This window comes from Eptatretus burgeri, chromosome 4 (assembly GCF_056783735.1).
Source record: "Eptatretus burgeri isolate ZD-2024b chromosome 4, Ebu_testis_v1, whole genome shotgun sequence".
NCBI classification, from domain to species: Eukaryota; Metazoa; Chordata; class Myxini; order Myxiniformes; family Myxinidae; genus Eptatretus; species Eptatretus burgeri.
In genome coordinates, this window is record NC_140964.1 from 44,509,288 (window position 1) to 44,532,697 (window position 23,410).

Consider the following 23,410-nt stretch of genomic DNA (forward strand, 5'->3'; position numbering starts at 1 on the left):
GGAAGTGGTCACCTCTCAGGGCACTGGGTCTCAGCAACGTCACAACAATGGAGCAGTCTTTCTCACTCAGTGGGGCATTTCCTTCGGAGAAATGTCTTCCTCCTCATGGATGGTAACCGAGAAGGGTTATCTGTGATCCTTTTAAATGCTTGAGGGCAAGCAAAGAAGCAGCACATAACTAAAAAAAAAAACTTTTGGTGTCTGATTCGGCCAGGGTTTGAACCGCCGATCTCACAGACTCAGAGCGGCCATTCCAACCACCACACAATCAAGTGTGATGCACATCATGAACGAAACGTCCCCAATTCAACACCATCAATAAATCCCAGTTATAACAAATGGTTCAAGCCTGGTGTTGACTTCCGGTTCCGGGTTTGGAACGTCAACTGGTCTCTGGGGCTCTCTGCTGACAATCTCAAAGTTAAGTTTCCTGTCGTTATCTGTCCCGTTTTAACTGTTTATTCTCTCATTTACATGTTACTGTGTGTTCCGAGTTCGGTTTTGTTTCAAAAATCGTGCTATTTGGTCGACTTTGTTATACCGTACGCTTGAGGCCTACCCTTGAGGCTTGAGGCCTAACCCAGTAACGGTACGATCGTGTTTTGTTTTTTTTTCTCCCCATTACCTTCAATTTCGATCTTCCTCACTTTCTCAACGTCCCCCATACTTCCCAATTAATCACTCTATTTCTTATCTTAAATCAAAAATAAAAACCAAAAAAACCGCGATCTTTCTCCTTCCTCTCGATTCTTCTTCTTCTTCTCCTCGTTCTCTTTCCTCGATTTTTTTTCTACAACACTTACATGACCAAATCTGTTGAAAACTCTCTCAAACATTAATAATAATAATAAAAACGATCTCTTATAATGCTTCATCTTCCTCTTTCACACTTGTGGTACTCTTTACTGTATCATAATGCACTACGATTTAAACAGACTGCTCTCAATTCGACCTTTCCTTCATTCCTTTTTTTTTTTTTTTGTATACCTTGGTCGAGGCTCGTATGAGAGCGAACACACAACTCACAGCAAGGAGGCATGAGACAAGAGGGGCGGGAGTGGAAGGGACAAAACATTGGGGAACAGACACAGGTGAACTGTGGAAGGGAGAGGGATGGGGATGGGACGGGGAACATGGCGAGGAGAAGATGGACATTACAGGGACTTTCAGGAAGGAAAGCAGGAGAATTGAAGGAAGTGGGCTTGGGTGGATTATCGGGGGTAGAAAAGATCGAGGATTTGGATGGGGGAAGATAAGAGGTGGTGGTGAACAGCTGTTTTGAAAGCCTGGAGGGAAGAATGGGAAAGAATAGAGTGAGGAAGTTTATTCCAAAGGCGGGAAAAAGAGGAATGAAAGAGTGAAGATGAGCAGTGATTCGTGATTTTGGTAGTTTTACCAGAAGGGGGTTGTTGGCGGACCTTGAGCGCCCTGTGGAAATGTGGTTGGGACAAATCGCAGAGAGAGCAGGGGGCAAGGCTGGAGAGGAGTCGGTAGAAGACAGAAAGACCACCGACTAACCTGCGGTGATTGAGTGAGAGGCCCAAAGACTCAGCTTCATTGCGGGAGATGCCAATGATCTTAAAAGCCCTGGTTTCGACAGCGTGAAGTCGAGAAAGGTGGGAGGCAGGAGCACCAGCCCAGAGGGGAGAGCAGTACTCCATCAGGCTACGGACAAAAGCTTTGTAAGTGGTCAGGAGCTCAAGAGGGCCGAGGAAGGACTTTGCACGACGGAGGATTCCCAGTCGGCGACTGGCTTTTGAGGCAAGGTTGGAAATGTGACTTTCCCAGGAAAGGTCATGGCAGATAGTGAGACCCAGAAGCTTGAAAGAAAAGACTTCTTCCAGAGGATTGTTGAGAAAGTGGATGGGGGGGTTTTGTAAACGGTCCTTTCGAAGAGACATCGTGAGAGTGTGAGATTTGTCTGGATTGAAAGACATGTTCCACATGTTGGACCAGTTTGTGATTTTATCCAGATCTGCAGTGAGCGAAGAAGCTGCTGCTTGCCGGTCTGAGGGATGACAGATGGTACGGCAGAGGGTGGAGTCATCGGCAAAGAGAAATAGAGGATTTTCCAGAGAGTCCGAGAGATCATTGATGAAAACCAGAAAAAGAACAGGGCCCAGAACGCTACCTTGAGGAACTCCAGCCTGCACAGGAAGAGGGGATGAAAGAACTCCATTTAGGGCCACACGTTGACTGCGACAGGAGAGGAAGTCTGCGAGCCATGAGTGGAGATGGCCTTGAATACCATGGGAAGAGAGTTTGGTGAGTAGGGCAGGGTGCCAGACTGTGTCAAAAGCACGTGATATGTCCAGGGATACGGCTCGGATTTCCTGTCTGGCATTGAGGACCTCCATCCATTGATGGGAGAGCAGTAGCAGCATATCCAGGGTAGAGTGACCTGGTCTGAAACCAAATTGATGATTGGAAATCAAGCCATTGGAGAAGAGGAAGGATTTCATGTCTGAAGCGATGATGGATTCCATAACCTTGCTGATGATTGGGAGAAGGCTGATTGGTCTGTAGTTACAGGGATCTGTTTTTGCACCTTTTTATGCAGGGCAGTGATGTTAGCAGATTTCCAAGCAGATGGCAGATGACCTTGGGAAAATGAGAGGGTGAATAGAACAGAGAGAGGGTGAGCAAGAGCAGAAGAGCAGGCTTTGAGGACACGTGGGCTGATGCCGTCTGGACCGGTTGCAGAATCTGACTCGAGGTTTGAAAGCAAGCTCTCCACCTTGTCAGGAGAAAAGGATACAGAGTCCAGGGACAGTTTGGTGCGACTGGGTAAAGTGGGTAGAGATAGTGATGGGTTTGGGACACAAGATTTAGCTGCAAACACCGAGTTTAGACATTCAGCTTTATCACGTGTGGAATCAGCAGTGCGGCCATTTGAGGTAAGGGAGGGGATGGAGGGGGAACATACACCAGAAACAGATTTGATTAAACGCCACCAGGATTTTGAGGAGGGAGAGAGGTTTGAGAGTTCAGACTTGAGATGAGAAAGATGTTGTTTTCTGGCTCTCCTGAGGGTAGATACACACTTGTTCCGAGCTTTGTGGAAAGAACTGAGATTGCCCTCAGTTGGGTTTGCTTTCCATGAGGCAAAGGCAAGTTGTTTCAGGACAACTGCCTCGCCACAAGCTTCAGTAAACCAAGGGCGGGAGGAAGGGTAAGACAACTGAACACGAGAGGGGATAAATCTGTGCATGAGGGAGAGCAAGTTTCTTTGAAAGAATTCCCAGGATGAGTTGATGTTTGAGAAAGTAGTGATAGGAGACCAGTCTGTAAGTTTGATGGCTGCTCGGAGACCCTGCCAGTCGGCTTGAGTGAAATGCCAGACTCGACGGCGGTGAGGTGGTTCTCTGATAACAGCCAGAGAGATGTCCACTTTAACAAGGACGTGGTCAGAAGAACCAATTGGAGCGAAGGAAGAGCAGCAGATATTGTCAGGGAAATTTGTCAAAATCAGATCCAGAAGAGATGGAGTACCATTTGTTGAGATCCGGGTCAGGAAGTTGACCGATTGAGTCAGTCCCAATGAGTCACAGAAAGCTTTTGCTGATGTCCCATGGCAGGTGAGAGAGGTACCCACACCTAGCCAACTGGCGTGATGACAATTGAAGTCGCCACATAAGAGGAAGAGAGAGTTTGGATGAGAAGATAGAAGATGGTCCATGTTTTCGGAGAGTGAGGTGTAGATGGAGTCAAACTCCTTGCCGAAAAAATCCAACTGTTACAGCGTTTCTTCTCTCCATTCTCTGAATTCGCCTTTATTGCATCCATCAAGAAATGTGTTTAATCGCATCTCTAACCTAAAACTTTTTAAAACCCCAGTTTGTGATGAATGTTCGCTTTCCATCAACCATTCTTTTTTTCCAACTTCAGTGCCAACTCGCTCCTCTCACCCCTCACTCTCAAAGCAACCATCCCACTCTTCTCCCTCCAAGCCTCCCTCTCACCTCTCTCAAAAACTCCCCCCTCACCTTTCTCCCTCCATTCATCCCCTCACTCATCCTTCTCAAAGTTGCTCCCCCTCTCATCCACAAAGCTGCCTCCTTCCACTGCCCTCTCACCTCTTCTTCACTCCACCTCCTCAAATCCTCAACTGCCTTCTTCCCCCTCTCTTGTCCCCCCTCTCCCCCAGCACCACAGAGCCTTTTCTCCTCCTCATCCGGCCCCCTCCACTCGCTATTCTGCAATCCCCCACACTCTTTCAACAACCGTCTTTACCTACCCCCTCGTCCCTTGTGCTATCCTCCCCCCCCACCCCCTGCACCCGAAGCCTCCTCCCTTCCCTCTTCATTAAAAGTGTGGACCTCAAATATCCAGGGCCTTCACTCAAACCTTTCAGATCTTTCCATACAGGTTGCCACTGACAAACCAGACATAATCTGCCAAACAGAAACTTTCCTCCCCCAAGACGTGTCTGACTCCCAAGTATCTCTCCCTGGTTACTCCCTCCTCCCGTTTGACAGACCTGAGCCTCGCCCTGGTGGAGGAGTTGCTCTCTTCATCAAAGACTCTATTCCTCACTCTCCATGCACTGCCCTCACTCCCCCAGGAATACCTCAAGCTACGGCTTCCCCTCCACTCTAACTTCATGTTTATATGTGTAATGTACCGTCCACCTTAGTGATGACTCCATCTCCACCTCACTATCCGAACACATGGACCAACTTCTATCTTCTCATCCAAACTCTCTCTTCCTCTTATGTGGTGACTTCAATTGTCATCATGCCAGTTGGCTTGGTGTAGGTACATCTCTCACCTGTCATGGCACCTCAGCAAAAGCTTTCTGCGACTCATTGGGACCGACTCAATCGGTCAACTTCCCTACCCGGATCTCAACCAATGGTACTCCATCTCTTCTGGATCTGATTTTGATAAACTTCCCTGACAATATCTGCTGCTCTTCCTCTTCTCCAATCGGTTCTTCTGACCATGTCCTTGTCAAAGTGGACATCTCTCTGGCTATTATCAGAGAACCACCTCACCGCCATCGAGTCTGGCATTTCACTCAAGCCGACTGGCAGGGTCTCCGAGCAGCCATCAAACTTACAGACTGGTCTCCTATCACTACTTTCTCCAACATCAACTCATCCTGGGAATTCTTTCAAAGAAACTTGCTCTCCCTCATGCACAGATTTATCCCCTCTCGTGTTCAGTTGTCCTACCCTTCCTTCCGCCCTTGGTTCACTGAAGCTTGTGGCGAGGCAGTTGTCCTGAAACAACTTGCCTTTGCCTCATTGAAAGCAAACCCAACTGAGGGCAATCTCAGTTCCTTCCATAAAGCTTGCAACAAGTGTGTATCTACCCTCAGGAGAGCCAGAAAACAACATCGTTCTCATCTCAAGTCTGAACTCTCAAACCTCTCTCCCTCCTCAAAATCCTGGTGGCATCGAATCAAATCTGTTTCTGGTGTATGTTCCCCCTCCATCCCCTCCCTTACCTCAAATGGCCGCACTGCTGATACCGCACGTAAAAAACCTGAATGCCTAAACTCGGTGTTTGCAGCTAAATCTTGTGTCCGAAACCCATCGCTTTCTCTACCCACCTCACCCAGTCGCACCCAACTGGACTCTGTGTCCTTTTCTCCTGACAAGGTGGAGAGCTTGCTGTCAAACCTCGACTCAAATTCTGCAACCGTTCCAGACGGAATCAGCCACGTGTTCTCAAAGCCTGCTCTTCTGCTGTTTCTCACCCTCTCTCTGTTCTATTCACCCTCGCATTTGCTCAAGGTCATCTGCCATCTGCTTGTAAATCAGCAAACATCACTGCCCTGCACAAAAAAGTTGCAAAAACAGATCCCTGCAACTTCAGACCAATCAGCCTTCTCCCAATCATCAGCAAGGTTAGGGAATCCATGATCGCTTCAGACATTAAATTCTTCCTCTTCTCCAATGGCTTGATTTCTGATCATCAATTTGGTTGCAGACTAGATCACACTACCCTGGATATTCTGCTTCTGCTCTCCCAACAATGGATGGAGGTCCTCAATGCCAGACAGGAAATCCGAGCCGTATCCCTGGACATATCACGTGCTTTTGACACAGTCTGGCACCCTGCCCTACTCACCAAACTCTCTTCCTATGGTATCCAAGGTCATCTCCACTCATGGCTCTCAGACTTCCTCTCTTGTCGCAGTCACTGTGTGGCCCTAAATGGAGTTCTTTCATCCCCTCTTCCTGTCCAGGCTGGAGTTCCTCAAGGTAGCGTTCTGGGCCCTGTTCTTTTTCTGGTTTTCATCAATGATCTCTCCGACTCTGGAAAATCCTCTATATCTGTTTGCTGATGACTCCACCCTCTGCCGTACCATCGGTCATCCCTCAGACCGGCAAGCAGCAGCTTCTTCGCTCACTGCAGATCTGGATAAAATCAAAAACTGGTTCAACACGTGGAACATGTCTTTCAATCCGGACAAATCTCACACTCTCACGATGTCTCTTCGAAAGGACCGTTTAGAAAATCCCCCCATCCACTTTCTCAACAATCCTCTGGAAGAAGTCCTTTCTTTCAAGCTTCTGGGTCTCACTATCTGCCATGACCTTTCCTGGGAAAGCCACATTTCAAACCTCGCCTCCAAAGCCAGTCGCCGACTGGGAATCCTCCGTCGTGCAAAGTCCTTCCTCGGCCCACCTGAGCTCCTGACCACTTACAAAGCTTTCGTCGACAGCCTGATGGAGTACTGCTCTCCCCTCTGGGCTGGTGCTCCTGCCTCCCACCTTTCTCGGCTTCACGCTGTAGAAACCAAGGCATTTCGGATCATCAGCATCTCCCGCAATGAGGCTGAGTCTTTGGGCCTCTCACTCAATCACCGCAGGTTGGTCGGTGGTCTTTGTCTTCTTCCGTCTCCTCTCCAGCCTCGCCTCCCCCCTGCTCTCTCTGTGATGTGTCCCCACCACATTTCTGCAGGGCGCTCAAGGTCTGCCAACAACCCCCTCCTTGTAAAACTTCCAAAATCACGAATCACTGCTCACCTTCACTCTTTCATTCCTCTTTTTCCCACCTTTAGAATAAACTCCCTCACTCTATTCATTCCCATTCTTCCCTCCAGGCCTTCAAAACAGCTGTTCACCACCACTTATCATCCCCCATCCAAATCCTTGATCTTTTCTACCCCCGATAATCCACCCAACCCCACCTTCAAATTCCCTGCTTTCCTTCCTGAAAGTCCCTCTAATGTCCATCTTCTATTCCCCATGTTCCCTGTCCCATCCCTCTCCCTTCCACAGATCTCCTAATGTCTGTTCCCCACTGTTTTGTCCTTCCCACTCCCTCCTCTCTTGTCTCATGTCCTCCATGATGTGCGTTGTGTGTTAGCTCTCACATGAGTCTCGACAAGGTATACGAAAAAAAAAAGGTGGCTGGCTTGGGACCAAAGGGTCCTGAGTTTGAGCCCCTTTTTCCTGTTGAATTAACACCAGGTGGGGTTGACTCAACCTGTCATCCTCCTTTGGTCAGTGAAATGAGTACGAGGGTATTGGGTTATTAACCATTTGGGGTAACCTGCATCGGAGTACCGACCCGTCCAGGACTGTACTCCTTGCCAATGAAACTGCCTCGGCAGCCCGATGTACCTTTACAGTGTGAAAGGAATGGTATTATTGGTTCACTAGTCAGTAAGGCCTGCCCGTCTGTCCGTCGCAGCAGCATAGCTCCGTGGGTTTTGATCTGATCCTGATAAAATTTGGGTGGGAGGTTTATATCATGATCTTGTTGTGTGTTCCTGAGAATGGGCATGATGTGCCCATTATGGGTAGAGCCACGCCCAAAAAAACGTGTTTTTAGGGGGTAGGCGGTTTCAAGTTACATCTTCTCTGAGGGGGTTTGTCGAATCTGGCAGGGGTTTCGGTATTTGGTTAGCCCAATGGCACCTGCATAGCCCCACGGAGCTCGATTTTTCATTTTCGTCACAATGTCACAAACTTAGAAAATTGCACATTTTGACATAAAAAATCAGACGACCGCCCAAACCTTGACAGCTCGATGACAATATTTTTTTATGCATAATCTTGGTCATTCCCCACTTTAAGTCTTGAAACCATTTTGCTCTGTCTCGAACACCTTGCCCATGGCACCCCCTTCAAGTTTGTTTTTACGCTGATTTCATCAAAGTATGGATAATCTGAGGAGTGCAAAATGCCATGGAGCCTATATGATGTTATATTGTTCCTGGAATGTTCCAGAGGAAGTTTTTCAGCAAAGGTCATAATCCTTGACCTTTGCAGTTCAAAGGTCAAATTTTCAAAGTTGTGGGAATTGAACCGGGTTTTCGACCTTTGACGAACTAACTCCAATAAGCTATAGCACGTATCCTGTTTTATTTTGATGTCCACAACATTGTTTTGAGACCTTTAAAGATTATGCAAAGGTCAAATTTTGAAAGTTGAACGAAACCGGGTTTTCGCCATTTTGCAGCGAATAACCTGTCACTCGTACCACATCATGTTGATCATTTTTATAACTTGGTCAAAAAATCACATTGTCTAATCCTTGACTTCTGAAACAATCTACATCGTCAAATACTGCTCGTGAACCATTGTTATCTTCAGCCTTGTCATTACAAATGGTGAAGAACAAATCCATCTGATAAAATGAGAGTCCATTGTGAGTCATCTCAAATCTTGTGAAGGCAGAAAGGTTTTTGATGCTGTATTATGAATGTGCGTGTATGTGAAGTAAGTTCACAAAAGACTAAGCTGTTTTTGCACCCACTGATATAAACAACAAAATGAGACTGCTCTTCCTATTCTCAGTAACAAATTAAAGGTACAGATTGAACTTTGTTGAAATGGTGATATGTCCGACGATACCTCAACCAACGAAACCTGCAATCCCATTTAGTCTCCAGTCTCCTGAAGCTGGATCACAGGCAAATCAAATAACAAGGACGTGAAAATTTGTGGAGTGTCCACGCAGAGGCCACCACTACCTCTTACCTCGGTGAAAAAGCTGCGCCACCAGAAGTGATGCAACCAGCAGCCAGGTGCGACACAAGTGAAGAAGTGGGACGATGAAACGAATGTCGAAAAGAGGAAGAATCAAAGTTTGGGGGGGTGGGCGGGGGGTGTGTGCAGATAAAACAATTGCGAGCAATTTTTGTCAAGCAAACCTTTTTGATGGTACAAGATGAAAGCAATACTATAAAACTTTATTGCAATGAATGAAGTAAATTTCCACATTCCTGAAAACACGAAAGCTTTTTAATATCCACAAGTGAGCATCATTAAACAAATTGAAAAGGAAATAACAGAACAAACCATTCATCATAATGTTCTAGCAGCATCTCAACAGAATAATGAGAGGGGAAAAAAGTGTCAATTAGGCGATGGTTGTGTGCAAGGCTGTGACCAAGACCCGGGAACAAAACCTCGGTCGACCGAGGTTATCTGGCTTTCCAACAGGGGCTCAATAAGTAATAAGATATGACAAACTGGAATTCCACCATTATGCAAAGGTTCATCTCTCCCACACTACTTGTAGTGCCTTTTCCGATTGGATGATACATTTTAACGATGGGGGACTTCCCTTCAAGGAAAAACAAAACAAAAACGCTAATTCAGTGCCAACTTGGCCGAGCATGCCTTGACAAAGAAAGATAATCAACAAGTATGACTTGGCAACCCTCACACTAAAAACCTCGAGACTCAAAAACCGAGAAATCGAGGGAAGCATCATAATGGCAAGTGTGACGTTGACGTTTAGCTGCTCATTACGTGAACCGAGCAATCCTGGCTGGCTTGGCCATCGCACTCGGCACTGTTGTGCTCGGTCGATCAGACCAATATAAACAGGCCAGCGACGTCACCTCAGAGGCGAGCTGCAAAGCTCCCCGTGCCGGGGTCCTCACACGCGCTTGGATGAGCACACTTTTGAGTCAAACGAGCAATCACCATCGCGTTTATTTGATGACAACACACGCCTTCTTTGTTCCTCCCATTTCGGTAAAATTCTGTCGTGCAATAACTCGACGGACTCTGAAGGCAAATGGTTGGGGGCGAGAATCAGAAGAGCACAACTAACGGCAAACGAGTGCATACAGAATGTAATTCGAGGATGACGAGTCACAAGTACTTCAGTACAAGGTTTAAAAACTGGAGTTTGACGAAAATTGAAGCTCTAAACTGACATGCATCTGTATTCATGAAAGGGATTTTGATGACAATTGCACGGTGTCATGACTGAGCAGTACCTTGCTTTCCAAACACTTCATGAGGAAGCATACCATTCTCACCCAAAAACGTTTTGAACCTCCACGTCGGTACATGATAGTCCTTCAGGTGATAAAACTTGTTTTGCAAGATGACAGGAGGCACACCGCTAAGGACAAGGACAGCGAGGAGAAATAAATAAACAAAAAGCTCTTGAAAATGTACAATTAAAGAAAAACAATCTGGCTTAATAATTTCTTGTACTTTTGGAAAGATGTAAATAAGAGTAAATCGAGGAAATTAACGAGCAGGAAGAAATTGTTTGTGTGGGAAGAATGGGAGGGAGGGGGGGTGGGAGGAGAGGAGTTGGGAATTTAAAAAGTTTAAAAGGAAGGGGGAGGGAAGAGTTCAAAATGGTCAAGTAAGCCTAAATTGTACATAATATGTGGATTTCCCTTAAAAGCAGATTTTATTGGGAACAAGTACAAAACAAGGAAAACGACATTAATTTTGGGGGAGGAGAAAGTGATGGAAAAAGTTATTAATTCAAATTGCAATCTTTTATTTCTTTTAAAGTGTACATTTCAAGGTCACCAGATGCATTGTCACCACCGATGATCATAGGTAATCCTGCTTACCAAAACTGGGAAGAGATGCTTTCCCATTCAAAGCTTTCAGAATCCTTTACTTCATATAAACTTGGGGGGGGGGGGGGGGGGAGGGGAGCATTCATAAGAAACAAACGTCAGTTTTCAACAAATCTCTTCCCAAGACAACATGACATTGGATGTACATACATGGAACAGCTTGCTCGGTATTCCAAGAAATGTTAACTTTCATCCTGCCCACCCCCACTGTCCTCGACTCTCAAACCAACGCGTTGTATGCATGCACCAGACAAGAGATTTTCCCCACCACTTTATCAGTTGTATGAGCGATATTTTCCCCTGCCAGCCCATCGTGGAAGGCATTTTTTTCTTCAAGGCCGTGCTGAAGTAGCGGAACCCAGAGAAGGCGCCAACAAAATACAGTACGTCAATCACTGTAACCTTCCTCAAATTAAATTACAGACAATATGATACACACATCAACTTCTTTCATCACAGTAATATTTCAAGAAAAATTGCATCATTCTGTTTTGCTCTTATAAAAAACAAGAACCAAAAAAACACCAGCATGCATGTCCACTCCTGATATATCTTGCATTTGCATGGCTTGGTTTTGCAAGTGCGGCAGCCGCACAAAGTTACCGGTTCGTCTGGTATAGCTGTCTGTGATATGGAGATGGTTGTAAAAGTCCATCCACTTAATCACATCCCCCTCACCAAACCCCTTAGGCTATGACTGCCGTGGCCCAATAAATAACTGATACTGGGCTCGTGTCAGAACTATGTACAGAAGATTAAATTCATTCAAAAAGAACCTAGGCAACACCGGGTGCATTCACCTAGTTATTTATAAAAAAAGAAACACACCGAGCAGAATTAACCCGATATAAAGAACTTCTACAACCTTAACTTATATTAACGTGGATCGGCACACACCTGAGGAAATTGGAGATTGTCTAGAAAGAAGAGAAGCAGTGGAAGTATAAGCGATGTTGTTGTTCCTGGTACGGTCAATGGGCATAATCAACCCAATTGCTTAGGAGGGGAGGGGGGGAGGAGGGAAGAAAACGGTGGGTCTATGGTGCGTGGGTGAGAGGTGCAAAATGTGATGCAGAAGAGGAAGTGTGAATAGGTGCGAATCGGAATGCTTGTTCAGTGATGCATGACAACAGATTGGAGAGAAAGTTGTGCGAGAGCTAACTTAACGGGGCAAGTAAGAGAGTGTGCAAATGTGTTGTGAATGACGGTTGTGAAACGCCGTAGGAGCAGAGCACCGATGACCCAGTAATGACCCGGCAACAGCTCAGTGCTGCTCACCTGGCTGGTTCTCGCACTGCCCTCTCAACTTGGCTCTCATTCTGCAAGACTGGTTGACGATGCTTGGCTCGGTAAAGAGACTCTGGACCCAAAAGATGAAAGACCCTGATTTGCTCTCTCTTTATGGAGCCCAGGGTGAAGGAGGAGCCAGAATTCGGATCAAGAGACCCTGTAGGCGTTTCCACGCATCCCCATTGGTGTGTAGACACCACCCCAAGAAACAGCCCCACCTCCCCAGAGTCGAGTCAAAAATGGCCTCAGTCGCTCTCAGGCTCGGTCATGCAACGGAGCTCCATAATTTCTATGGGGTGCCGGTTTTCAGGAGTGCTCTCCGGCCACGAAAGTGCGCTGGACTCCACCTGAATGCTGTTAGCAGAGCGCCAGAGCTACACAGTCATTGCCAAAATGAATCCCAGCACACATTCGCACTTCAAGCATCACGCCGAAGTGTTCTGGCTCATTGGCACCAGCCACGTCCTCCATTCCTGAGTATCTCCAATGACTGTTGTGAGCATCCAGGGAGCTGATGGCAGTTGCAGCGGTTATAGTGAGGTGGGGGAAAACGCTGTGGCATCTGCGGTAAAGTTGTTGAAGCGTTTGTGGTGATGAGATTCAAGTGGTTGGTCATGGTTGCGGAATTTGTGGTGAAGAGACCAGGCGTAGATTGTTGTGGGGATTTTTGGGAGGCGATGTAGTGATTATGGTGAGTGTTGTAGCGTTGTGGAGAGGTGTCGGTTGGTTAATGGCGTGCTGTTTGAACAGGGAAACGGTGCGTGTATGCAAATGAGGCTGCGGTGATATTTGTTACTCCTTCTCCGCAGGCAATGTCACCGATGTGGCGTGCATGCATGCATGGGCAGTGTTTGTGTGCAAAATAAAGTGAATACAATAAAATAAGTGAAAGAATAGGGAATTGAAGATCGAACTAAAAGCCCTACGCAACGCATCTTGGCCCATTTACCCACAAGACATACCGAAGGGCGAACTGAATGAATACTAATGAAATAACTGTCTCGGGATCGCGAAAAGTTGGATGCCATTGCCTTGAGGGAGTGCCGGCTTCGCAGAACCGCAACAGTACTATAAATGAGCATTTTGACTTGTTCATTCAATTAGTTCGACACTTTTTCAGTTGAAATACGTCTCTCTCACATCATTTTTAGACATCAAACACACAACTTTTTTTTTGAATTGCTCATTCAAAAGCTTGGAATTATAATTCTTCCATTTAATCAGTCAACATATTGGTGTTGAAACTTTCTTTGTATTATGCTTACAAGACCCTAAACTCAAAGTAGGGCTGTAAAATTCTTACTTTTCTCATGCGCATCGGTGATGACCCGTCACATACATATTTGTTCATCTGTGATAACGTTGATGTTCACATGAATAAACGTACATGCGGTACCCATTTTCCCTGGTTCTGGTGATACACTTTCTCAAATGTATTCCAATGGTGGTTTCAAAGTTGACGTCATTGTCCCCAAACCATCAAAGTGACCTCTCTTTGAAGTTCCTTCAGAGCCAGACGAAAGTTCTGAAAATCAAACTGAGGATAACGACTTTTGTGTGGTTACACGAGAAAAATGACGGCACCAAGGTTCAAGTACAGTCGAGCCCGTTTCATATGCTGAAGCGGTCGCTGTTAAAATGGTGTTACTCAGTAAGAGTTAAGGTAACCCAAACCTTTTCGGTGTTGAATCCTGTCCTCTTAGTGTCAACGAGGAGGTTATGGAGCATCAACATGCTGCTTCTGCTCTCCCAACAATGGATGGTAGCCCTCAATGCTCGACAGGAAATCTGAGCCATATCCCTGGACATATCACGTGCTTTTGACACAGTCTGGCACCCTGCCCTGCTCTCTTCCTATGGTATCGCCAAACTCTTCCTTTGGTATCCAAGGCCATCTCCACTCATGGCTCACAGACTTCCTCTCCTGTTGCAGTCACCGTGTGGCCCTAAATGGAGTTCTTTCATCCCCCCTTCCTGTCCAGGCTGGAGTTCCTCAAGGTAGCGTTCTGGGCCCTGTTTTTTCTGGTTTTCATCAATGATCTCTCCGACTCTCTGGAAAATCCTCAAAATCTCTTTGCTGATGACTCCACCCTCTGCCGAACCATCGGTCATCCCTCAGACCGGCAAGCAGCAGCTTCTTCGCTCACTGCTGATTTGGATAAAATCACAAACTGGTCCAACAAGTGGAACATGTCTTTCAATCCAGACAAATCTCACTCTCACGATGTCTCTTCGAAAGGACCGTTTAGAAAATCCCCCCATCCACTTTCTCAACAATCCTCTGGAAGAAGTCCTTTCTTTCAAGCTTCTCGGTCTCACTATCTGCCATGACCTTTCCTGGGAAAGCCACATTTCAAACCTCGCCTCCAAAGCCAGTCACCTACTGGGAATCCTCCGTTTGTGCAAAGTCCTTCCTCGGCCCACCTGAGCCCCTGACCACTTGCAAAGCTTTTGTCCGCAGCCTGATGGAGTACTGCTCTCCCCTCTGGGATGGTGCTCCTACCTCCCACCTTTCTCGGCTTCACGCTGTAGAAACCAAGGCATTTCGGATCATTGGCATCTCCCGCAATGAGGCTGAGTCTTTGGGCCTCTCACTCAATCACTGCAGGTTGGTCAGTGGTCTTTCTGTCTTCTACCGTCTCCTCTCCAGTCTCACCCCCCCCTGTTCTCTTTACGATTTATCCCCACCACATTTCGGATGGGCACTCAAGGTCCGCCAACAACAATCCCCTTCTGGTAAAACTACCAATATCACGAATCACTGCTCACCTTCACTCTTTCATTCCTCTTTTTTCCTGCCTTTGGAATAAACTCCCACACTGTCTTCAATCCCATTCTTCCCTCCAGACCTTCAAAACAGCTGTTCACCAACACCTTATCATCCCCCATCCAAATCCTTGATCTTTTCTACCCCCGATAATCCACCCAAGCCCACCTCCTTCAAATTCCCTGCTTTCCTTCTTGAAAGTCCCTGTAATGTCCATCTTATATTCCCCATGTTCCCCGTCCCATCCCTCTCGCTTCCACACATCTGGTAATGTCTCTGTTTCCCACTGTTTTGTCCTTCCCACTCCCTCCCTCCTGCCTCATGCCCCCCTTGATGTGCGTTGTGTGTTAGCTCTCATATACGAGCCTCAACAAGGTATACAAAAAAAAAAAATTGCTTTGTTAGCTGATGTTCCAAGTCAAGAAGGATCTTCGAGAGACTGTACATCAGGAAATGTTGAGCTTAGTTCTGACATTCAAACAATAAGTGTGCTTAGTTCCCTAACACATCAGAGACCTCATCAGAGATTGAACCATTGCCTGAGGATTTGATTTTTGTCGAGTCGATGCCAGTGTCCGCTGCACTTGTAAAGGTAAAAGATGTCATTAATCGGGCACGAGTCGAGCGATTCAGACGGCACTTGCTCGGTATCGGATTTTAATGAGATAGAGCGTGCAACTGAGGATTTGCAGGACTGATAACTCAGATGCCCCATCTCCTGCTGAAGTAATTAAATTTCTCCAAAATACTTTTCAGAAAGAGATGAAGCTTCTTGATTTTTTTTCCCCCCACAATTGGACAACTTCCACATCATTGCATCACGTATCATGGAATAAAACAGCCTGTGGTGCCAACGAGTGTCAGGTGTACAAGCTGAAAAAAAAATTGTATCCCCAGCAAGGAAAGAACTTCAATGACATCTTGGAAACAAAGGCCTTCAAGATTATTGAAATCTCCCACACTGAGTCTGAGTCGATGGGCCTATCACAGACGGGTCACTGGTCTCTCTCTTCTACCGCCTCCTTTCTGATCTTGCACCCTCTGCTCTTTCCATGCTTTGCCCCTCCCCAGGTTTCTGTAGGGCACACGCAAACATCAACTCGTACTCTGTGCAGAGCGTTGATGCTGCCTAAGCAGTCTTCTTGGCGATTGGACATAATCCTGGACGGGCCACCACTCCAACACAGGATACCAGCATGCTGGCACTCATTTTGCCGACCTCAGGATGACAGGCAGAGTCAACCCCACCTGGTATCAATTCAACGGCCAAGTGGGATTTGAACTCAGGATCCTCAGATTCCAAGCCCACCACTCTGATAACATTAACCCCCTGCTGGTGTAACTCCCCAAATCCAGAATCACTTCACTTCCACTCATTCGTTCCTCTTCCCTCCCCCACCCCATCCATGGAACAAACTTTCACATCGTCTTTGATCTAATTCTTCCCTCCAGGTCTTCAAGACAGCTGTTCCCACTCATCTCAGATAATCTCCCATTCAAAACCCAAACCATGAGTAATGAATAATTCAGCGTTAAAGGTCTAACCCAGTGTTTCAAGGTGCGGAGTGGCAATATTTTGGTAGGGCATGAGGATTCAGAATTAATGAATCAATATATGATCGCTTTCATTGCTTTTCCTTTTAAATACATATGTAGTATATACTGTAGTGTCTCCAATCATGGTGGGGCGTACGATTTTCTTGAAAATCAAAGTGGGGCGTGGGACAAAAAAGGTTGAAAAACGCTGGTCGAGCCGTACACTAAATGCAACACCATAATGACGTTCCAGATGCAATGCCGTCTTAGTTACTACATGTCATTCCAACGCCTCGTGTCTGCCATTCAGCCCGTCGCCTCCGGAAGTCAAATATATGGGTTATGGTATTCAGCTGCCATCAGCATAGCAATGCGACTGATTGAATGATGCCTGGATGATGTGCATGGCCATGGAGGCCTGACCTAGTGCTAGACGTAACACCTTAATTATGTCCCAGCGCAAAGAGCACAACAGACAGAGGGACGGACGGAGCAATCCTGCTAATTTCAAATAATAATAATATTAGACTTTACCAACAAAACATCAAAATTTGTCTGTGGCTGGTCGCTGAATCGATTAGTCTTTTGTTGTAGCCTGTATTCATTACACGATGACTATACAAAACACTTGAAAATTAAAAAGGTATGGTACCTCTCAAGAAAAAAGCTTGCCATGATAATAAAAAAAACCGTCAGAAAACAATACTGTGGCATCACAAGAGATAAGAGTGACGAGTCAAACAGAAGGACGGTTGGACTGCACTGGAACAAGTGTTTCATACCATTTCCAAATAGGTTGTACAAGTTCACAGTGACCATGATTGAGCCACAATAGGATAAAACGGTCAAAATCAACATTATCACGAAGATACAAGTTAAAGAAAAATTGGACAAAACCTCCTGAGCTTTTACCATTTTTGCAGACACTGGCCCTGATTTCTGGTCTTGACATTTCTTGCGATGTCCTTCCAGGGAAATTTTCTGTTGTGCTGCAGGTCTTCATTCAATGAGTCTGTGTGTGACAGAACGGAGAGCCGTATAGTTTTGAGAAGCCGCAACTCACTGCTGGTCCAGTGACCATCACCAGTGCCTGGCAAGAGCAGAGGTGTCAAACATTATTTCCTGGAAAACAGTTCACCGTTTTCGTTCCATAAAGCCTGAAAAAAGTTAACTGGAAAGCAAACAATGACGCGGTTTTCATTATTTGTTTTCCACTTGTCCAGCACTCTTCTTCACAAAACTAAGACACGTTTTTTCAATAGAGTCCCTCGACTCCAATGCACTTGGTATGTTTGTACGTCAAACTGTCTTTGCCAGTAAATAGTACAGTCAAAATGTCGGGTGACCTCCCACAAATTGCAACAAAAGCAAACAACAGATTTTGATTCCTAGATATGTCCTCGGTGACAGAAAAAAGTCCTAAGGGATCCTCCGGGGGGAAAGTCCTGAAATCATGGAAATCCAATATGGCCGCCACCCGGCTTCGGGGAAAAATGAGAAAATTGTAAAGATTGATATTTTAATCTGTAAATATGTTTTTCTGCATTCTAATTGTTTCTAGTTATGGTCAGTATATTAATATACAAGAATAATTATAAAAAAGTGAAATGTATTGAGGGTAAACTAAAAAATTATAGCTTTTTTGTCCAAAAATGTCTTTTTTGTCCTGGAAAAAAATTTTTTACCTGATACTGATTTTGGCTCCTGGACCAAAAAAAAAATTAATGTTGAAGACACAAGATGAAATCAAGTCTATGGCAATACAATATAATTATGTAAATCATTGAAACGTGACAAAATTCACAATTCCACTCGGAGCAATCAGATCTGCCTGACGAAGGTTTCGAAATGAAAATGAAAATTCGCATTAAACTCAGAAACTACATCCATTATAAACTTACTGTACATGTTGAGAAAAATAAAGCGTATTAAAGTTAGAAATCGACAATGTCGTAATCATCCTCATCATTGTCACATGGAGTGTTTGTGCAGCCAGAGCCCCTGCAGTTTCCACAAGCTGGAGTGCACTCAATGTTGTGCTTCTTGCATGTGCATCTCATGGTGCTACATTCAGCCTGGCAGTTGCACCTAATGACACGTAACATCTTTTCAGGAGCTGGAGCTATTGATGTCTGAAGTGGCACAAAACCCTCGTCACACTTCTGCCAACCCCAGAAGTTCATCGGAAGAAGTTCATCTGCACATCCCTTCCATTCTTGGACTTGCAGATACACGCGCAGGCTGTGATACTTTGCTGCTTATGATGTTGGTGGTAGCGTCTGTGGTTGCACGTGAGAGGAGCTCCAAGCCACCTTGTCCCAGTCCCGCTGATACCGGAGGGTGTCCAGGGTGTCAGTTGACTTTCCGTTGTAGATTATCACCAATGCTTTTTCTCCTGCATCTGCCAAATCACATACGGAAGCTGGATATGTATCAAAAACCTTGGCCTGCTCACGGAATGTGTTGTTTGCTTTGAACTTTTTGAGGGAAGCTTCCTTTCCAATCTCATGAAGACGAGATGTCGTGTCGCACTCAAGAACTGCATGTAGAAACAGTATGTGCTTGCATATGTCTGTACCAATCATTTTCTTTGTTGCCTTGATGTTCCAGATGCGAGGCTTCTTAGTGTTCTTCTTTGGCTCGGAAAAAAGAAGAGGTCATGGGATTCTAAGCTTGCATGGTAGCATAGGAGGACGAGGAGGTCTGTGTCATCACCAACTAACATAGTGTTGGTGACAGTAGCAGACTGCATGGCCTTCAGTACAATCAGGAGATCAGCATCCCCTGAGGCATGGTGTGTCTCACAGTTCTTCTTCTGAAGCTCTTCACTCAACATAAAAATGAATCGCTGTTTATTCTGCCTATTGGCAAGAAACTGTTCCTTCATTGTGAGACGCATGTCAGCTGTAAATGTCACAGTAGTGCCAGCATTCCCTTTAGACTGTCTCTGGTGTGTCATGTCCTTCGTGTTGGTACTCTCATAATCATCAAACACGACTATGGCATCTCCGTACTTCTTCGTTACATAATCAGTGTACTGGTGGCATATGTCTCTGCATGTAGATCCACGAGACCATGGAATGCGTTGAACAAGTGCCCCGCCATCCAAAACATACTGTTTCCTATCATTGGGATATCAGCTGGGACATCGGATCCAAGAAGATCCCAGATGGCATCAGCAAAGACTGGTTTGTGTGCTTCTCGGAGCTGAAGAGAGGAATCAAAGAGGGTTGGTGGATAGCTGCACAGTTCATATTTGAAGGCCCACTCCAGTTCTTCTGCTGTCTGTGCAACAGTGATCAGTCTCTGGAAGAGGAGTTGTGGGTCAACCTGAACTTTCTCTCCATAAATCTTGACAGATGACTTCATGCCGAGGGTGACAACTTGGTCTTTCCTCTTAAATGTGTACTCGGCAGGTGTTTTCCCATCCACAGATTTCAATATTTTGGCTCCTACAGCATGTGCTGTATCGACGTTGACGGTGGTGTGTGCATGAACTCCAGTGGCAATGTTCCTCAGACATGGATCTCTACTGAACGGATTCCGTTCCTGTAAATACTGAAGAGCTGATAGTGTGTCCTTCCAGTCACGAGATTGTCTTGCCTTGGTCATGTCCTTCTTCTGCTCTCCAGTGTTGTAGTTCACACCTGTGAGCTCCTGCATTGCCTGGTTTATTTCTGCACAAGCAGGCATTGATAGTAGCCATACCAGCCGTTGTTGCTGTCATTCCTCGCCCTCGTGTGAGCCCCCCGCTGGTCTTCAAACTTCTCATGAGAACTTGTTCGATGATCAGGTCAGATGAAAGACCTGCCCACAGGCGATCACTTCGTCGAACCACATGGAACCCCTCATCAAAACGTTGCTGGACATTGGGATGTTCAGTTTTGAGGTTTGACATCTGCTGCAGATACACCCTCGCAGATTTTGCATGCAGGTTGTGGTCTGAGGCTGCCAGGTAAGGCAGCATTTCCTGGATGGCCTGTAGATGTAGTGCCCAGTTCCCAGTGCGCTCTGCCCGGATGTATTTGCGTAGAATGTCCAGCATGTCCATATACTGAACCCAGAGCGCTGAAGTTCGAGAAGATATCTTTGCAGACTCGGCATGCTTCTGAAGGTGGTCTTTGATTCGTTTCAAGACATCAGACTTGCATACTTCTTCCACAGACTGGGGTTGGCAGAAGTGTGACGAGGGTTTTGTGCCACTTCAGACATCAATAGCTCCAGCTCCTGAAAAGATGTTACGTGTCATTAGGTGCAACTGCCAGGCTGAATGTCGCACCATGAGATGCACCTGCAAGAAGCACAACAGTGAGTGCACTCCAACTTGTCGAAACTGCAGGGGCTCTGGCTGCACAAACACTCCATGTGACAATGATGAGGATGATGACGACATTGTTGAGTTCTTACTTTAATACGCTTGATTTTTCTCAACATGTATCGTAAGTTTGTAATGGATGTAGTTTCTAAGTTTAATGCGAATTTTCATTTTCATTTCGAAACCTTCGTCAGGCAGATGTGATTGCTCCGAGTGGAATTGTGAATTTTGTCATGTTTCAATGATTTACATAATTATATTGTATTTCCATAGACTTTATTTCATCTTGTGTCTTCAACGTTTCTTATTTTTTTTGTCCAGGAGCCAAAATCAGTATCAGGTAAATATATATTTTTTTCCGGGACAAAAAAATTGACATTTTTGGACAAAAAAGCTATAATTTTTTATCTTACCCTCAATACATTTCACTTTTTAATAATCACTCTTGCATATCAATATACTGACCATAACTAGAAACAATTAGAATACAGAAAAACATATTTACATATTAAAATATCAAACTTTACAATTTTCTCATTTTCCCCGAAGCCGGGTGGCAGCCATATTGGATTTCCATGATTTCAGGACTTTCCCCCCAGAGGATCCCTTCGGACTTTTTCTGTCACTGAGGACATATCCAGGAATCAAAATGTGTTGAGTTTGCTTTTGTTGCAATTTGTGGGAGGTTGACCAAATATTTCTGCTAAAAACGCCTGTACGAAAAGTGGAGTTTTTCAGATTGCTCCGTTCTCTGATCAGTTCCTCATCGGCAGCGAAACAGGTGGAACTTCAAATGTCAAAAAAAGATGATTATTGGGGTCTTGCTCCTGGCTGATCCAGTTGCTCAAAGCCAGAGCTATGCTCGACACGGGTCTTGTGCACAAGCATGCTGTTGTGAAGAAGGAGCACACCTTGGGTCATCATCAATTGGTGTTTATCCTTGATGGCTTGTGAGGTCTTGGATGTCGTCAGATATGCCTCTGCCCAAAGTATTACATCGTTATACTGTACATACTTGTACCAAGTTTGATTGAAATCCCCTCAGCTGTTCTCAAATAACACATTTTTACATGACATGACCTGACCTTTGACCTCTTGACACCATAATCTAAACAGTTTATGTATACATCATTATACATATATGTACTGTTTGACTTAGATCAGACGTTAAATTATTGCGGTAATAAAAACCCATCACAGACTCCGACCTTTGACCTCCTGATGCCATCATCTAATCAGTTCATCTTGGCATCATACTTTATACTTATACCAAGTTTGGTCAAAATCCCATCACTGGTTCACAAGTAAGTGAACAAGTAAGCAGTGTGAAACAATTACCTTAGAAGTGAAATTAGATGTTATTTATAGAATGGATGCCGGTGTAGCGATTTCAAATTACCCCCTCCTTCATTTCAGCTAAATCAGGGAGGGGGGAATGTCAAAGTGCTGGGGTAATACGAAATCGGGTTCAGGCTACCCCCAGGGGTAACTTGAAATTGATTTCAGATTACCGGGAGGTAACTTGAAAGGGGGGGGTCGCTTGAAGTCTTTACACCGGTGCACGTGCAGTTGATGGTTCCAGGTTATTAGGTTTGCATCTGACTATGGTATGTCGCTACAAAAATGCTGACGTTTATTGAAGGAGGAGGATGAGGAAGAAGAAGAGTACCACTAAGTTTGACCAATTTGGGAGGAGGTTTACTTTTATTGAAACATGTCTTGTAATTCTTTTTTTACGAGGAAATACAACTCGTCGCTTCGCTGATGGGAATATGAAGACAGGGGGGGGAAGAGGGGGTAGGAGGGGAGAGAGATGAGGGGAAGGGGAGAGAGGGGGAGGGGAAGGGGAGGCAGCGCAAGGGGAGGGGAGGGGAGGCAGCGCAAGGGGAGGGGAGGGGAGGCAGCGCAAGGGGAGGGGAGGGGAGGCAGCGCAAGGGGAGGGGAGGGGAGGCAGCGCAAGGGGAGGGGAGGAGGCAGCGCAAGGGGAGGGGAGGGGAGGCAGCACAAGGGGAGGGAAGGCAGCACAAAGGGAGGGAAGGCAGCACAAAGGGAGGGAAGGCAGCACAAAGGGAGGGGAGGGGAGGCAGCACAAGGGGAGGGGAGGGAAGGCAGCACAAGGGGAGGGGAGGGGAGGGAAGGCAGCACAAGGGGAGGGGAGGGAAGGCAGCACAAGGGGAGGGGAGGGAAGGCAGCGCAAGGGGAGGGGAGGGAAGGAAGCACAAGGGGAGGGGAGGCAGCGCAAGGGGAGGGAAGGAAGGCAGTGTGAGGGTAGGGGAAGGGAAGACAGCATACCGGGGTGAAAGTGCTTTCAGTCGTCGATTGCGAAAGTGAACTTGTTGCTGTTGCAGACTTTGATTTCTTTGAATCCACATTCTCAACCGTCACCAAGAGGTACTCTCTTGTGTTTGGTTTTCCAATGTTTTCGCATATTGGAAAGATTGCAGTGATGAGCAATGTCAATTGAACATAGTGAGCATGTAATGTTCAGACAGTTTCATTAAACCTTCCCAAAATAGTTCCAAATTGCACTTCTGGACCTTTTGAACGACATTGTCAACACTCAAATACTTAGTCAGTCGATGTATTGCCCACCCGCTCATCAGCAAAGCAATCGGCATGCTTTACTGGCCAACTCTAAATGACTTACTTTTAAATAGCAACACCCCTTTGAGGCGTGTTTACTTTTCAAGTGACTTGCTTT

The 23,410-nt window shown here is 45.8% G+C and overlaps 1 protein-coding gene across 11 annotated transcripts in view; it reads right to left on the reverse strand.

The window, feature by feature from the left end:
• Positions 1-9,135: 9,135 nt before the first annotated feature.
• Positions 9,136-23,410, reverse strand: part of LOC147027939 (uncharacterized) — a 32,327-nt gene continuing 18,052 nt past the window's right edge. For 5 of the 11 annotated variants that reach the window (XM_085877793.1, XM_085877795.1, XM_085877797.1 and 2 more), the window contains 4 exons: positions 17,307-17,484; positions 10,793-10,852; positions 10,196-10,323; positions 9,136-9,980 (listed from right to left, as the gene is read on the reverse strand). In XM_085877793.1, coding sequence (XP_085733919.1) covers positions 9,850-9,980; positions 10,196-10,323; positions 10,793-10,852; positions 17,307-17,484 — 497 coding nt within the window. In that variant the 3' untranslated portion in view covers positions 9,136-9,849. Of the gene's footprint in view, positions 9,981-10,195; positions 10,324-10,792; positions 10,853-11,698; positions 11,798-17,306; positions 17,485-23,410 lie in introns of those variants that run through there. The other 6 variants (XM_085877801.1, XM_085877800.1, XM_085877799.1 and 3 more) reach the window with 6 other exon arrangements.